This window comes from Uranotaenia lowii, chromosome 3 (assembly GCF_029784155.1).
Source record: "Uranotaenia lowii strain MFRU-FL chromosome 3, ASM2978415v1, whole genome shotgun sequence".
NCBI classification, from domain to species: domain Eukaryota; kingdom Metazoa; phylum Arthropoda; class Insecta; order Diptera; family Culicidae; genus Uranotaenia; species Uranotaenia lowii.
In genome coordinates, this window is record NC_073693.1 from 196,657,567 (window position 1) to 196,676,114 (window position 18,548).

The following is an 18,548-nucleotide window of genomic DNA, read 5'->3' on the forward strand; positions in this document are numbered from 1 at the left end:
TTCTTAAAAAACATTATCTTGTATCGCTGTATCATCTTTCCGAACAATGTATCCGATCCCGATTTCGACAAACCATCAACACATTCGACGAGCAGGAGTTCAAGAGGAAATTGACCAACTAAAACTAACATGAGCCGAGGAAAATTGTTGGAAGTCTGTGATTTGCTGCCAGTCAACCAACGAAGTTTCTGATTTTTTTATAATGCACAATACGTCTTTTAAAAATACTGATTGGGTAGTCTACCTGTTAAAATTATGTAACGAACAAAAAAACTAACGAACAAACATGACCATTGGGTCTCGTACGATATCTTTTTAGTTTTGAATTTTATTTTTTAAGGTGTCTTCGGAAAAGTATCACAGTAAAATGAGCTCTATAAGAAGATGTAATGATATTTTCAGGGTGGCCACTCAAAATCAATTTTTGATTTCCCGCATTTTTCCCGTTTTTTCCCGCATGGTCTCACGAAATTCCCGGTTTTATACAACAGAAAACCAAACAAAATTCCGAATATTTATTTTTGAAACCATATAAACGAAAATCGATTAATCTTTCTTTAAGTGGTAAATGTAATGGTTTATGTTTCAGTTATGTTTACCAATTAACCTACAAATCATTAGATTGATAATCAGGGTTTTTTTTAATTTTTAAACTATGTCACTCGATTCGAAAATATTAAACAACAGAAAAAGGGTTTATTAATAAAATTTGTTTGATTATTATTTTTCAATTTTATTTGTATCTCATATATTTTTAAGTATTTTAATTATTTCGCCCATCAAGCTTGCCTTTCTCTGAGCGTCGGAAAGCACCTTCAATTTTTTCGCTTCCAGTTCCTTAGCCTCCTTTTCTGCCTCTCGCTTCCTTTTCGCTAGTTTTTTTCAGATTTTCCTATTTTTTTTTGTTTTTAAGGCCTCAACATATCTCGAGTGAGAATTGCGGGCATACTGGATTAACGACTTCGTTACCGTTATAGCTGTAACTCCCCCTGATATGTTGATTCCGTCTTATAAATACGATACGTTGGGCTGTCAGACTCTCCTCGGTTTGGTTTTTAACTAGGCATTTCGCGTTTACGGAAAAGCCTCTTTCCATCGTCGCATTGCCATGAGACAAAATTAGAATTTTCTTCAATAAGGTCGTCAAATTGAAGAACTCCTTTTTCGATTCGCCAATAAGTTAAATCCAAAAAATGTCCAATCGTTGTGTTTTTCTTCGATATCCCGAAATGATGTTTTTATTGATGGTATTGCACAGTGTCTTAAGTGTTGCTTGTCAACATGTACTTCTAGACACAGGTCTAAACGTTTTTTGGCAATATTTGATAGATAGATCACATCGGGATTAACGCACGATAAATACCGAGTGATGGAACAAGTCAAGGGAGATCGTATAGCCATTTTATTCAAAAAATCCACAGTAAAACGAACGACAGGTATTTCTGAATACAAGGATATCCTTATCGGAAACATGACCAGACTCTTTTGCTTTCTCAATTGCCGATTTATTATAGAATAAGCTTGCCAGATTGCCCGGATTTATCCGGGTTTGTCCGGATATTTGATGCAAAATTTCGAGAAAGTCCGGTCCGGCCCGGTTGCCCGGATATCGTGAAAAAAGTCCGGATATTGGACGGATTTTTTCACAATTTTCACAAAGAAACTAAAAAAAAAATCAAAGTTTTTGATTAAGTTTCAGCAAAATCGATTAGCGGTGGGGAAATTTTCAACGGTTGTTTCAAATAATTTCACTGATTTACTTTTATGAATCTTTAAATATTTAAGTGTTCCAAAAACTTTTTGGAAGTCTGCAATTACATTAATAAAATATTATTTTCATTTTTTTTGCATTTTTTCTTTGCTTTTATATATAATAACACCTAAATGTTGCCCGGTTTTTTCCCGGTTTTTGGATTTGAAAAATTGAAATCCATGTCCGGATTTTGCCAGGTTTTCTTGAAAAAATGCCCGGAATTGCTAGGCCCGGATGGGAGTGGAAAAAATTCTGGCAACCTTATTATAGAATCAAATTTCTACGCTTCCAGGAGGTAGAAGATTTATTTCTGAGAGTTCAATTCCAATAATTGTTTTTGATTTTACGTTTAGTCGTTCAGGCTTTACAACTTCCTCCATCAATGCTCTTACAAGCCCGGTTAAATCATCGAAGAGAAACGGAACCATCGGTGCTTCTGTCTGTTACTCGGGTAAAAAGGACTCAACAGTCGAAGCGGCCGTAACAAAAAAAACTCAATTTTGGTCCCAGCAAGTTATCATCTACTGCTTTGGCAACAATGTCGAATACCTTCGACCAGGAAATCGATGGAAAACTCCGCATAAAATTTGGATGGTTTTCCTTAACCTTTTTCTCCTCTTGTTTTTTTTAGCTCGTCGACCAACCGTTTGAGGTACGGTAGCTTTTTGGCAGCACGTTCTGCAACGCGTTCATTTTCCACCCAGCGAACGTCACCAAATTTTAACGGAAATATAGTTGAACCTGTTACTGCAGTATAATCTGCCATTCTAAGTGGAATGTTTTTGAACAGGCTATACAACGCCCTCAAAAATTCATCCAAATTTTATTCAATTTTCCTCAGTCCATCCTTGAACGAGTTATGTACAATGTGAAGTCCACAGCTCCCAATGGTGAGAATCTCGTACGCCGGATTCGAAACAAGTTCTTGAACCTCGCTAGTTAGTTCCTTGAGCATTTTCCAATTTACTGCTGGACCATCCATAGACAACGGGATCACTCGTTTCAGTAGATCAGGATTTTTCGAAAAACATAGTTTCACGCCATTCAGAAGGTCATTCGAGCGCGTCTACGATAAGATTGTAGAACCAATATACCTTGCTTCAACTAGGTTTGTGATTTGATTCCAGAAGCGCACACCAATATCCATTTGTTGCATCTGCACAATCTTATTTAACGTTTCGTCAAATCCTAATACGGACTCGCTGCAATTCTGTAGTAAACTGAAAACTTCATTCGAAACATAGGGAGCAATACCGTGTGAAATCAAATAGCTTATTTGTGTTCTTCCCGTTTTCTATCCGATTAGCAATCTGGCTGTCCGGGAACATCCTTTTGTTGTTCAATGAAGCAAGTTCAAACTCGAAACCGATCCAGCTCGGCAAAAGGATTCGTTTCGACCTGGTAGAAATCGGTCGTTGTCAATTGAAAAAAAAACTGGTGATCAACTGTCAATCCATTACCACTTGTTTCGACCTATTTCGACTAAACTACATTGGACAGACTTTCACTGAGCCAAAAATTCCCGACTTTTCGAAAAAAATCCCAGTTTTTTTCCGCTTTTTTTCCCGTTGGATTTCAAATCCCGTCTTTTTCCCGCTTTTCCCGAATGGGTGGCCACCCTGTATTTTTATTAATCCCCCTTAGACTGCCCCAAATTTGTATGGGAAATTTAAAACCTGTAAAATGTTATACGCTGCAGGCTAAAATTGATCCTGGGCCTAGTAGAAGATCTAGGTCCAAATGACGACTTAAAGTTAAAGTTACATAAAATTTACATCTAATTAATGATTTCTTGATAATCTTAAAATCGTCGAAGTCGAAGAGTTCGGAAAAGCGGTTGAACGTTTTCATCACACCGATGAATGCACTATTGGCTCCATAGTTGTTCAATCGAATGGGAACATACAGTTGAAGGTCCTGGTTTCTCAGTCCATGAGGTCTCACACTAAGAGGAATAGCTTCTAGTAGCCTAGAACAATCGATACGCGATGTCAGTAGATCGGCGACAAAAGAAGCTCGTGTTGCATTTCTTCGGGCTTGAAGAGTATCCATGTCTATAAGACGACATCGATGTTCGTAGCTTGGCATGTGGAATGGGTCTTGCCAGTTAAGGTGTCTGAGGGTATAACGCAAAAAGCGCCTCTGGATGGCCTCGAGCCGCTCATTACCGTTCTGGTAGTAAGGACACCAGACAGCTGAGGCGTATTCGAGGATGGATCGAACTATGCTGCAATACAGGCTCTTCAGGCAATACACGTCCTTGAATTCCTTGGCCACTCGGAATAAAAATCCGAGGCTTCTAGAAGCTTTATCGACGACGTAGTTCGTATGTGTTTTGAATTCCAGCTTACGGTCGAGTATTACGCCCAAATCATTGATGTGGTCCACCCGCGCAATGGACTCATCTCCTAAGAAGTACTCCGCGCAAAAAGGCTGCCGTCTTCGTGAGAAACTGATGACTGCACATCTACTGCGATTCAAAGGCAGGCAGTTGATGACGCACCACTTTGCGAAAAGATTAAACTGGTTTTGCAGAAAATCAATGTCGTCCTGACCGTTTATGGCGTAAAACAGTTTAAGATCGTCAGCATAACAAAATTTCGGGCCGTTAAGGAGTGTGAGCACATCGTTAAAATAGATTAAGAAGATAATCGGTCCTAAGTGACTACCTTGGGGCACACCAGAGGAAGCAGAGAACTGGCTGGAGAGAGTGTCTCCAGTGTGAACTGTCAATTTACGTCCAGTTAAGTAACTGCGGAACCAGCCAAGTAAAGGTCCGCAAAATCATTTTGTTCGAGAGGAACATGAAAAACCAGTTTTTCGTCAATCACTTTTGTCCCCTTCGACCGATTTCTTTCAAAAACGGGTTTTCTTCAAGCCTAAACTATGACAAATATTTCATCCGAAGGTTGCATTTCAGTTAAAGTTAAGATAAAAAAGTTATTAAGCTTCAAAAATTGGTTAACATTTTTAAGGGTGATATTCATCACTGTTTTAATGAGGCGACAAAAGTCCGACCAGAACACTCAATGTGAAATGCATGCCGTTTCGTCAAATAATGACCAATTTTAACCGTTGTTGTTGCACTCGATTGCAATTTTTAATATTTTTTATAATATTTGAGTTTGGATGATATTCACTTGATAGTTCGAAAAGGAGTAAGGGCGGAAAAATGCTTGACAATTGAAAAAAATATTGCATAACCACAGGGGAACATGACTGAACGATTTGTGATGCCAATAAAAAAAACCAGTTTTTCATCAATAATTTTGGTTCCCGTCGGCCGATTTCTTTCAAAAACGGTTTTTCTTAAGTTCTAAATTATGACAAATATTTCATCCGAAGTCTTTTCGATAAGAGTTCAGATATAAAAAGTTATTAGGCTTCAAAAATGGGCTAACTTTTTTACGGTGGTATTCATTACTATTAATGAGGCGTCAATATGTTCGACTACCCCGACTCATCAACAGTGATAAATATCATCCTTTAAGAAAAACGGCCAACGGGAACCAAAGTTATTGATGAAAAACAGGTTTATCATGTTTCTTCTGAGCAAAATGTCTCCCATACAAACTTCAGGCTCGTTGAGCGACCCCTTCCCGTGATCCGATCTGTCCCAAATTTGGCATGAGATCTTGTACTAGGACTACAATCAATTTTAACCTGCAGCGCATAATATTTCATAGGTTTTAAATTCCCATACAAATTCGTGGCAGTCTATTGTACATATTTCCGCCTTTGGGCGGAGTTTATGTTTCATCTTTTCTACCTAACTCAGGATCTTTTTTTCTCAAAAAATCTATTAAGAATGGTTGTTACTCTCAGAACCAACCGCCAACGATCGTCTTCTACGATATAGCGCTATTGATTGCGGTAAAATTTATGTTTACGAAGCTGCTGCAAACAAAATGGCACAAATGGCGAAACACTTGTGGTATCTTGGTGCGGAATTAGTTGCTCTGGTTTTTTTGACGAAAATGTTTCCTTGGAAGAAAAACAAAATATGGTTGAAGCACTTAAACAAAATGTAACACATGAGAATCGAAGCCTCAAAGCCAAAATCGAGAATTTTGATCTGCTCAAAGATTTCAAACTTACAAGTTTAGTTTCTAGGAAAACGAACAGTTTTTTTAAATCACTGGTTTATCAAAAGACTTTTCAAAAGAAAATGCCAACAAATGAATCAAAACCGAGACTATGTAAAAACCAGAGTGATTTTAAAGATGGTAACCGTAGAAAACGACTGTGCCGAAAGAGGTGTTGCATTGATTTCGGAATTTAATGGTAAAACAACCAAAAATGAAGAACAACTGCAATTTTTATAGATGGTAGTTGAGGCACATCGAAAAAAATTGAAATCACCAACAAAAAATAATTTGATCTGAAATGTTGTGCATAAAATTTTAACTTTGTTAATTACTCTATGAATAAAAAAACGATTTTGAATAACTTCATGTGTCAACCTAATTATTTTTTGTAATATGAAAACACTTTAAACCATATCAAGTACTTGGTTTTAACAACAGCTAAAATTATAGAAAAACGTGAAAAGACTGTAAATGGACCTGTTTTTTGAAAATTTATCTTTTTATTGGCATCACAAATCGTCCAGTCATGTTCCTAAGCCCCTGTGGTTATGCAATATTTTTTTAATTGTCAAGCATCCTTACTTCTTTCCGAACTATCAAGTGAATATCATCCAAACTCAAATATTATAAAAAACATTAAAAATTGCAATTGAACGCAACAACAATGGTTGAAATCGGCCATTATTTGACGAAACGGCATGCATTTCACATTGAGTGTTCTAGTCGGACATTTAGTCGCCTCATTAAACAGTGATGAATGTCACCCTTAAAAAAGTTAGCTAATTTTTGAAGCTTAATAACTTTTTTATCTTAACTTTAACTGAAATGCAACCTTCGGATGAAATATTTGTCATACACACTACGAAAAAAATCTGTAAAATCACATCACATGTGATGTAAATAAAAAGAAGCATCATATATGACGGAATTTTCAATGCTTGTTGGAAAATACACGCCAGTAAAATTCTGCAACGTGTAAAATGAAAAATGATGTAAAATTTTGCAACGTGTAAAATAAAAAAGATGTAAATTATAAAACCACTGAATATTAATAGAAAAAACATTCCAATTGGAATTTTTTTTTATTTTATTTATTGTTATTATGATTAAATAATGGAATTTTCTCAGCTGTTAATGAAAATAAAATCTTTTTTATTATTAATATAATTTATTTTATTAAGCAGCCAAATTTTTCATCTCACCATTTTATTTAATTAGGAGCCACATTCACACATTTCTTTTCTTCTCCTAAGTACCGGATACAAATTTGGGTATCGTGGAGCAGCTTCCAGAACCGCATCCCTGCTGCTCGAAGATCTCCGGGAACCATCAAAACCGATAAGCTTACTCACGCGAGGGGAAAATGCTTAGACAAAATACTTTGGTGCATGACTTGACCTAACAGTTTGTTTACATTTTTCTGTATGGTCCTGTTCCCATTCCTGCCTCTCGAAGATCTCCAGGAACCAGCAAGATTGATGACCTTAATCGCGGAAAACCTTCTTCAATAAAATACTGTTGGGCACGACTTGACGCAACACTTTGTTGACATTTGTGTGTGCCTGTTTTCGACAGTCTGTATTTTTACATGGCATCATCGCGTTCAGTGTGTTGTAATATTAATGAAATTCAAATTCAATGTCCTATAACATTCCATGTCGTGTAATTTTAAGAAATTTCTAATTCAGTGCTGCTAAGAATTTTGTGTGACCCGAAAATGTTGTAAAATTACATCACATATGATGTAACGAAAAAAAAGCATCACATATAATGGAATAATCAGTGCAAGTTGAATATTACACGTCTATAAACTTCAACAGACGTGTAAAATATGAAAGACATGTAAAATATTTGAGACGTGTAATTTTGAATTCGCACTGAAAATTCCGTCATATGTGATGCTTCTTTTTATTTACATCATATGTGATGTAAATTTACATCAAATAATCGCGTTCCGTGTCAAGTTATGTCTGTGTCATTAGAATTCAGTGCTGTTGAGGATTCAACTTTTTTTATTTTGTAAATTTACATCAATAAATCGCGTTCCACGTCATGTAATAATAGAGGTTTTCTATTTCAGTGTTGTTAAGGATTCAGATTTTTTTTCTGTGTAGTTTAGGCTTGAAGAAAACCCGTTTTTGAAAGAAGGAGACAAAAGTTATTGATGAAAAACTGGTTTTTCATGTTCCTCTCGAACAAAATGTCTCAACATCCCATACAAACTTCAGGCTCGTTGAGCGACCCCTTCCCGTGGTCCGATCTGACCCAAATTTGGCATGAGATCTTGTACTAGGCCCAGGATCGCCTGCAGCGTTTAACTTTTTTTAAAGTCGGGTCATTTGGGGCAGTCTAATCCCCCTACAAGAGAGATAAAAAATCTAACTTTTAAACCGTTGCAACGCAACCAACGCGTTGGTCCAATTTGTAAGCTGGCATCGACAAACTAGTTCAAAGTACCTACCAATACTTTGTGTTGAACGTCGAGTTTCTAAAAAAAATCGTCTTTCAAGTTATGTAATCTATGAAAATAACCTTTCAAAATCAGTTTTTGAATCACAACTATTTTCTAGAAGATAAAATGTAAAACAAAAAAGTTGAAAGCGATGATAACAGAGAGATGAGAAATTGGAGAACGGTTGCCATGGACCGAGTGAATTTTAGGAATTATGTTCATCAAGTTATGTCGTGAGACAGAATACTATGTAAAAAATAACATTTTTTTTACATTTTTGACTACTAAGATTAATACACAATTTGATACTGAGGTTCGTCCGAACACAACCTCCTGCTTAACCTTTCTTCTGGATTAGGGTCTTTTTGACCGATCTGTAGCTTTCTGAGACAACAGAAATGGTTTAATTTATTGACTCAAAATATGAGACACCACAATTTCTCAATTAAGTTTAAAAAAGATCACTAATTTTTTAGAGTAACATAGAAAATACAATAGATGGTTTGTATAGAAGTCCTCTTCAAAAGATGCGTCTCGCTAACATATCAAATATCTATCTAGTTCTTTAGATGGCATTGAATACAAAAAATGCAATCGCGTTCCATCCAATAAATTAGGTCAAATCCAAACTAACATTCATTTTGAATATTTTTTTACGCTTTCTGTCAAGAATCGCATTTAAGTTTTTATTCGCCTAATTAGTTAGTTGGTAGTAAATATCAATCGTTACAATTCTATTACTTCCAAACAGTGTCCCTACGCGTCGAGACCGATCGGCTTCAATCGGGTCCATACCGGTGGTTGAGCAAAATCGTACCATGGTATTTTTGATCGGTCAAACCGACCTGCGGCTGATCAGTCCGGATCGCAAACAAGTCCTACTGCACAAAGAGTTCCGAGACGTTGCCAGCTGCGCCCAAGGGCAGAAGAATGCGGACCATTTCGGAATCATCTGCCGGGATGTGAACAACGACGGCTACATCGGTTACGTTTTCAAATGCCAGTCGGAGAACGTTGCCGATGAAATTATCATCGCCATATCGCAGGCCTTCCTGGTCTGTTCGGAGCAAAAACAGAAAGACAAGGCCTCGGCCCAGATTTATTCCTGTGACCACTGTCCGATGCTGTGGTATCACAAACTGTGCTCCGATATCGAAGGTTTAAGCGATAAGAAAACACAGTACATGATATTCAAGAGGATAGATACAACACTAACCGAAGAAGAGCAACGTTCGATCACCGAGAAATACCAAGGCGCTGAAGAAGCCGCAGGACACAGTATCGGGGAGCAGAACCAGTTTCTCATGATGCTTTTACGTGCACATTGCGAATCCAAACAGCAAAGACACGTGCATGATACGGTTGAAAATAGAACCGAATTCTTGAACCAATATCTAGGAGGAAGCGGTATATTCATGAAGGCTAAGCGATCCCTTACGAGCTCCTTCGATCATCTGCTTAAACGTCGCACGAGTAAAGACGATTTCACCGGCAGCAATCTAAGCATCAAAGATTCTAGCTCCTCGAATGATTTGAAGGTTGGTAACGATTTCGAGCCGCAGTCTCGACCGCGTTCCTCAACCATTGGATCGAGTCCTTCGATGAGTAGGAAAAATTCCGACTTTGGAATAACACCAAATGCACCGCAACTGAAATCACCTATGATGGATATGTAAGTTAAAAGCTAACACAATTTTAATAAGACTTTAAATAAATAAATTCTTTCAGATTCATAAAAGTTGGCAACAATCCACGGGAAAACTCTAGTCATGCCGGGTCCTGGAGACAAGCAATGTTGCACAGAGTGGTTACTCCATCGAAAAGTATGAGGACCACCGGTGACGAATACATGTCTCCACTTCGGACGGCTCAGGTGGGTTCCCCGTCCAGAAAGCGAACCCGTGAAGAATTGCGCGAACTTTGGCGTGTCGCCATCAAGCAGACCATCATTCTCAACCGAATGGAGAAGGAGAACGCACATCTACAGGCGCGTCAAAATGAAATCAAATCCAACGAAATGAAACGCATGAAGTTGGAATACGACGAGATAGCTCCCTGTGATAGACAAGCCTTCGAGATATGGGAAACGTTTTTGGGCGCTTCGGGTCTCGATGCTGTACCCGCCAAGAAAGATCCAAAAGTTCTGTACCAAGCGATTAAGAACGGTGTTCCGAGATCAAAGCGCGGAGAAATTTGGAAATTCCTGGCCAATCAACACTCGTACAGCACGATTCCGGTTGATACGACCAATTTTCCGAATTATAATACACCGTATCATGTTCTGTTGAAAAATCTAACGGAGCACCAGCATGCAATATTCATTGACTTAGGTATGTTTTGATAATAAAATAATTTAAAAAAACAAAAAATTCTAATTTTCACGCCTTGCAGGACGTACTTTCCCGGATCACAAATACTACAAGGACGCGTTGGGCGTGGGTCAGCTATCGTTGTTCAATTTGTTGAAAGCATATTCTATTCTGGATCCTGAACTTGGCTACTGTCAGGGTTTGGGTTTCATCTGTGCTGTTTTGCTGCTTCATGTAAGTATCGGAAAGATTTTTTAGTGGCATGGTAAAAAATATACTATTTACTTACTTACTTACTTAATGATCCCGCGCCGATCCTCCGGTGCATAGGGCCGTGATGAAAGACCTCCACTGTTGACGATCCGGAGCAAGCGTCTTCACCTGGTCCCAGTCAAGATTCTAGTCAACAGTTCCGATTTCAGCGGCTAGGATTCGCCGTCAAGAGTTTCTGGGTCTGCCTCTTCTTCGATGTCCTTCTGGATTCGAATCTACCGCCTCTCGTTTTCATGTTTTCTAAGCGTGTGCCCAATCCATCTCCACTTACGTTCCCGAATCTCGATTTCTAGCGCCCTTTGATGACACCGGCGATGCAGTTCCTCATTCGAGATCCAGTTGCCATACCACCAAGCGCGGATGATACTCCGCAAGCAGCGGTTTACAAATACTTGCAGTTTCCGCGTCTTTACTGCATATGCGCACCAAGGTTCGCACCCGTACAGCAATACGGATTTGACGTTTGAGTTGAAGATTCGGCTTTTTGTTCGTAGAGAGATCTGGCGTGACCGCCAGAAGTTTCGGAGACTTGCAAACGCAAATCGGGCCTTTCTGATCCGGGTTTGGATGTCTTTCCTGGTACCACTATCAGGTGTTATCTGGCTACCAAGATACTGGAAGCACTCCACTTTTTCAACTTGTTTTCCAGCTACCATGAAACTGGTGGGATTTCCTGTGTTGATCTCCATCGACTTGTTCTTTCCGACATTGACTTTGAGACCTGCTGCCTTGGAACTTTCGGTGAGGTCGTCGAGTTTGCTCTGCATATCCGGTTGTGTTTGGCCGAGCAAAACAATATCGTCAGCCAGATGAAGGGTTCCACGGCAATCCTCGGTTCGGTGCACAGTCGATCGATCCAGTCAGAATCTCATCCATTACGATGTAGAAAAAGTAGCGATGATAAGATACATCCCTGTCTCACTCCAGCAGTTACCGGGATTGGTTCGGACAAGACTCCGTCGTGCAAGACCTTGCACGAAAATGCCTCGTATTGTGCTTCGATGAGATGGACTAATTTCTCTGGTACTCCTCTTCGCCTTAGAGCGCCCAGATTTTTTCATGGTTAAGTCGGTCGAATGCTTTTTCAAAATCAACGAACACCAGCAGAAGAGAGTACTGGAGTTCGTTGATTTGTTCCAGTATGATTCGTAGCGTTGTGATGTGGTCCACACATGATCGTCCGGATCGGAATCCAGCTTGTTGCGTCGGAGTGTAGCGTCGATTTTCTCCTGGATCCTGTTCAGGATCGCGATGAGTACTTTGAGGGTTATACAGATCAACGATATGCCTTGCCAGTTACCGCACTCTGTCAGGTCTCCTTTCTTCGGGACCTTTACGAGGATACCCTGCATCCAGTCGGCCGGGAATGTTGCAGTATCCCAGATGTCAGCGAAAAGACTGTGCAACATTTGTGCTGACAGGGCAGGGTCGGTTTTCAGCATTTCAGCAGGGATGTAATCGATCCCAGGTGTTTTGTTGGATTTCCTGTCTTTGATTGCCGTTTCAATTTCAGTCAGTGAGGGCGCTTCCGAGTTGACACCACTAATGCGACTTACTGTTGGCGCTTCGAGCAACGGCTAATGTTGGCCATCGCTATTCGTGACTCGGAAGAGTTATTCCATCGTTTGAGCTGATCAGTCTGATCGGTAAATAACTGACCTACTCGGTCTTTCAGCGGCATTCTTGCATTAGTCCTGGCGACACTGAGGCGGCGAGAAATGTCATAAAGTAATCGGATATCTCCATTGGCGACGGCTCTTTCTCCCTCCTCGGCCAGGGAGTTTGTCCAGGCTCTCTTGTCTCGTCTACAAGCTCGTTTAACTGCCTTTTCCAGCTCCGCATATCGTAAGCCGGCGGCTGCTTTGGCTGACCCGGTACAATTCCAACTTTCGCCTTTCTCCGATCATCGACCATCCTCCAAGTTTCATCCTACATCCATTCACTTCTTCTTCCACAAACTTTACCAAGAGTACCATGGCTCGTCGTGATAAAGGCATTCTTGATTCCACACCATTGTTCTTCGACTGTTCCGTCTGTCGGTAATTCCGAGGCTCGGCATTCTAGCTGTTCAACGTATGCCCTTTTCACCTCTGGATTCTCCAAAAGACGGACGTCGTATCGACACCCGACTTTCTCCTCTCGCCGTTGGACACGCGCAACTCTCAGTCGTATCTCGCCAAGGACAAGGTGATGGTCAGATGGAATGCCTGCGCTTCGTTTGTTGCGGGCATCAAGAAGACTCCTTCTCCATTTTCGGCTGATGCAGATGTGGTCAATTTGATTTTCTGTTCGGCCATCTTGGGATACCCAAGTGACCTTATGTGCTGATCGATGGGGGAAGAGCGATCCATCGATCACCATGTTGTTGTTGCCACAAAATTCTATAAATAGCTCCCCGTTTTCACTCAACTGTCCTAGGCCATGGCGCCCCATGATGCGCTCAAGGTCCTGATTGTCGGAGCCAATCTTTGCGTTGAAGTCGCCCAAATGGATTTTTAAATGTCACCCTTCGGAATTTTCTCTACTACGCTGTTCAGTTGACTGTAAAACTGCTTTTTCTCCTGCAAATCGGCAACGTCAGTTGGCGCATAACACTGGACCATTGTAAGGTTTCTAACCCGTGTTCTAAATCTGGCTACGATTATTCTTTCGTTTATCGGTTCAAATCTAATGAGGGCCGCATCGGGAGCAGTAGGTTTTTAGCCCGGCGAGAGCCGCATTACATAAATTCAGCCGCTCGCTGCAAGACAGACGCTGTTTGAGCCGCCCCTGGCCTGGAGAGCAGACACTCGGTTGTGGTTGCACGCCACCCCTGACCTGGGGAACAGACGCATGCGGCCACATTCTCAGTCTGCATGCGACTAAAGCATCCACCAGGGTTGGGTACCCGATCTCCGCTCAGGTTACTCGCATCCCAGACGGTACCACTGGGAGGTAGAGATAGGAGTTTTGAATAAGAGGTGATATGACCACTATGGGGTCTCGTGTTGCACATTATCCATCATTTACCAGCCAATTATAGCGGGATTGTAGCAGAGAGAAAATATACCATTTATGTTTCAGCGGAGAATTTTCTCGCTTGACGATAAGGAGAAATGAACCAATTTTGAAACATGTTCTACAATTTAGCTAGAAACTTTAACGAATTGGCCAGTTTTTCAGGGTAATTGGATCATTTACATGACACTTAAACACTCACTTAAACAACGTTGGGCTTCGAAGCAAATCATCTTTCTTCATTTCTTCAAGAGGGTGCTACATAAATTCACTCACTCCAACAGCAAAATTACTGGCCAGGTTACGTCAAACGCGTCGTGTTTCATACTCTTACCTAAAAACAAACCAATCCTGCCCACTTACTATGAAAACGAAGGAGTATAATTCTGCATACGAACCTAGCGTTACCTTCCAGAGGCTTTGATACGTTTTGATAACTTTTGCCAGAATCACAAGAACCTTCTCAATGCAGTCGCAGCCATCACTGCACTGTTATATGCATATTCTATGTAGCTCATAAACTTCCTCGAACGTAGCCCGTACTCAATAATGCGAGACTTGTGACACTTGTAATTTGCTCTGTTTGTGCATATTCTATTGGGATCATAACAAGATTGTCAAGCCTAATCGAGGCTTCGTAGCTAAAAGCACTGTTTCTTGATAGCTCAGATTTCTTCGCAAGCGCACTGTAGATCGATTTTTGTATCTGCTGCTTGCTCGTTGTCTACAATAAACCTTTTGAGTGTCATTTTCGGTAAAAACTCGAATCTTCTCATGGCCTTCAAAAATTCTGACTGTTGGCTCCTCAACCATGGTGTATTCGGAGAACATAGGGGAATTTCTTCTGTCATTTGTTTAACAACAAGATAGGATTATATCTTATTTATTTTAATAAACCAAAAAGTACAATAAAATGAATCTTCAAAACTCCATCCCATTTATCCATCCAATTCCACTCTATTATTCATATAACTCTAATAATAAAATGAACTAATTGTATTCGCTCTTCCCCAGCTCGAGGAATCCGACGCATTTGAGTTACTAAAACATCTAATGTTCCAAAGACAAATGCGCGCCAAGTATCTGCCCGACATGAAACAATTCCAGCTTCAATTGTACCAACTGTCGCGTCTTCTTAAGGATCACATACCGGAACTCTACGATTGGTTCGATCAGCATGACATTTCTCCGACGCTCTACGCAGCCCCTTGGATCCTTACTGTATTCAGCTCTCATTTTCCACTTGGGTTCGTGGCACGTGTTTTCGATTTACTATTTCTGGAGTCGTTCGATGTGATATTTCGCTGTGCAATTTCTCTCCTGGAGGTTCATAAAGAGCAACTTTTGCAGCGCGATAACTTTGAAGACATTATGAACTATCTCAAAACAGTGGTTCCAAAAATCAGCGAAGATGTCATGGATAAGGTTTTTCGGAATGTGTTCAAGTCCGATTTCTCTCGGCAGCTGATCGAATACCAAGTAGAATATAACGTCCTCAAGGAGGAGATGACTTCTCAAAATCATCATTTAGAAAATTTCAACCGGATTAAAGATGAAAATCAGCAGTTGGAATCGCAGCTTCAATTCGCTCAATCCAGTTTAACACAGCTGGAAAAGACAAGACAAGCACAGCAAAATCAAATACAGTCCCTGCAAACACAAGTACAAGCACTTGAGAATACCGTCCAAACGCTGGTAAAATTCATCGAGCAATCTTACGAAACCAAGCCAGACTACGTACTACCGAATGACGTGTGTCGTATATTGCAACAAGTTCAAGATCTACAATCACAACAGTTGGCTCAGCAGAAGAAGCGTTCACCCGTTTTTGTAGATCGCAAAATAGGAAAGTCAATTTCGTTCAACAGCAATCTCGGCCTTGCGTTGAACGTTCTGGAGGAAGGAAACGAGCAGGACAGTGCTTCCGGCACACCTACCAAGAAGAAACCATTTTTCCAAAGTTCTTTCGAGCAAATCCGTCAGCAGAAGGCAGGCCTTCGTCTGAACAAACTGGACAGCTGTGGCAGCCCCGAGCACAATGGCGACCGTTATGGATTGAAGCTGAACAACGTGAGCGACGATAGCGGAATCGCAACTCCGATAAGTCCGCAGATGCATGCTCCCTCAACGACACCGATGGTACCGGAAAGTAAACCACTGGGCAGCCAATTGGAGATTCATCCGCTGAGCGGTGATGTCAACGTGCAATTTAATGGAACAACACAACTGAAATCGATAAAGCCCCGGGTTCAATCACGTCAGAATTCGGTGTCATCGATCATCAGCGATATCGGGGAAAACAGCGTCCTGCCCGGAGTCACTAATCGAAGTTAACAATTCGCCACAGCGGTGGATCGTTGAACATCAGCTGAGGATATTAAATAAGGCGTTCCGATAAGTGCGTGTGCGTTTGAAGAGCAAATATAGTTGGATGCAAACTTGTTTTCTTGTAAACATTTTATAAACTACGGACAAATAATTATGGGGACAAATTTGTATGAGTTCCATTGAAGTTTGAAAAGATTGCGAGCTTTAGGGTGTTTTAAGTTACATAAATTGTTATGTAAAATGTAAAACCTTGAATATTTATTTTACTCAAGATTTTTCTTCAAAATGCACTCACTTATCGGACAAACTTGTCAAGAAGCCATGTGTGAATTAAAAATAACGGAAACAAAATACCAACATTATATACATACTAGTGAAAAGCATAGCCTTTGTCCCTCATAAAAGAAAATTCAAAGCGATACAGCAGCTTCAGCGTTTTGGCAAGTTCTAACCCTCGTGATGCTTGGCGAATAGTGATTCAATGTGGTACTACTAGCGATAAGTGTTTAGCCGATTAAACCTTTACAGTATATAAATACATACATATTATGAATGCTCCGTAATACAGAGTGATTCCAATCAATGCAGCTTCTCGATACCGAAATTTTAAGGTACAAATTAGAAAACGGTCCCCTTTTTAGCTTCCGCGATGTTGTTTGTCTTGTGTATTTATACAAAAAAGAAAACGTATGCTTAGAATAGCCACCATATAACGGACTGCAACTACAAAATAGTTTTGGAATGCTTATACGATTCATTATAAATTTATTTAAGCAAAAGAATCAACAAACGCTGAATAACCAAAAGCTGGCAATCTAAACAATCCGAAAATCATCAATTTCAGAGAATAAATAGGTGTGCATGAGCAAAACTCGATAAATTTGATTGTACATAAACAATACATGCAACAAAGATGTTTTCACAAGCAGCTTTACCAATCACCAATGAGCAACAGGGCACATCTGATACAACATATAATACCAAAATAATGCGCCAACCCAAAGCTTTCACAATATTTAACATAAAAAACATTGAAACAAAAAAAACAGAATTGTCTCAGCTGAGAACAAAATACATACAATTATTTTCCAATAAAATATTAGATACCAACAAATGAAGTAGAGCTCAAAAGCTGCCCTTTCTGTAACGATAAAAAAGTTGGAACCGGATTAGAAAGGAGAAAAGAAAGTTGATGGCATATGTGACTTATTTACGAGCTTATTTTAAATCGGCATCTTTCCATACAGTTTTTATGTTATCTGTTGAATTGATTTTTATCTATTTTGATATATTTATCCGTTATTTTAGTAGTTCGGTTATGTGTAGTGTTAATTTAGTCATAATATTTCTGATGAAAATAGATGCCGAAAATTGATATTCAATTAAATTTTGTACTATTTTCTTTTGCAATCGGTCGTTTTCAAGAATTTTTCATGAGTTCACACTGGCAAAGATTACAAATGTGTCCGAGCTCCACCATATTTAAACATAAACTGGAATGTAATATTGATATTATAGTATAATATATAAAAATGTAAACATTATAATCTAATCGAACGTTGTTTTTTTCTGTGCAATATAAAATCACAGCCATTCATAAATGAGACAACCTTGAAAAAATGCGGTATCCTTCAGATAAATTTTAACTTGATCGTAATTCGTTCCAGAGCGTTTACTGAAGAATTGTCCAAGTAGGTCTCGGAATGCTGACAATCTGGCCATCTTTGAATCACCCGTTTCTTGAGCAGCAAATGATCAGTGTCAGACAGCAGATATCAGCCGACTTTGATATCGCTTTGCATGTCTATGCAGGCTTCATTTTACTCATCTTGACCAAAAGGAGACAGTGAACTTTTTCGCTCCTTATATTGTGAGTCGATTTTAAATGAGCATTTCATCATCTGCTGCTGAGAGAGCGATGAGAAATTTTTTCTCTAACGAATGATCACTCTTATACTTTCAGAGCACTGTTGGTGTTACTTACTTACTTACTTAATGATCCCGCCCGATCCTCCGGTGCATAGGGCCGTGGTAAAAGACCTTCACTATTGACGATCCGTAGCCAGCGTCTTCACCTGATCCCAGTCAAGATTCTCGTCGACAGTTCGGATTTCAGCGGCTAGGCTTCGCCGCCACGAGTTTCTGGGCCTGCCTCTTCTTCGATGACCTTCTGGATTCCAATCTAGCGCCTCTCTGCAAATCTCGTTTTCATTTTTTCGCAGCGTGTGCCCAATCCATCTCCACTTACGTTCCCGAATCTCGATTTCTAGCGCCCTTTGATGACACCGGCGATGTAATTCCTCATTCGAGATCCAGTTGCCAGGCCACCAAGCGCGGATGATATTCCG

General features: G+C 39.9%; 1 protein-coding gene across 4 annotated transcripts in view; it reads left to right on the plus strand.

The window, feature by feature from the left end:
• LOC129750959 (TBC1 domain family member 4) overlaps positions 1 to 17,752 on the plus strand; it is a 74,398-nt gene extending 56,646 nt beyond the window's left edge. For all 4 annotated transcript variants that reach the window (XM_055746178.1, XM_055746179.1, XM_055746180.1 and 1 more), the window contains 4 exons: positions 9,045 to 9,965; positions 10,022 to 10,623; positions 10,685 to 10,836; positions 14,887 to 17,752. In XM_055746178.1, the coding sequence (XP_055602153.1) occupies positions 9,045 to 9,965; positions 10,022 to 10,623; positions 10,685 to 10,836; positions 14,887 to 16,206 (2,995 nt within the window). In that variant the 3' untranslated portion in view covers positions 16,207 to 17,752. The remainder of the gene's footprint in view (positions 1 to 9,044; positions 9,966 to 10,021; positions 10,624 to 10,684; positions 10,837 to 14,886) is intronic.
• The last annotated feature ends 796 nt before the right edge of the window (positions 17,753 to 18,548 follow it).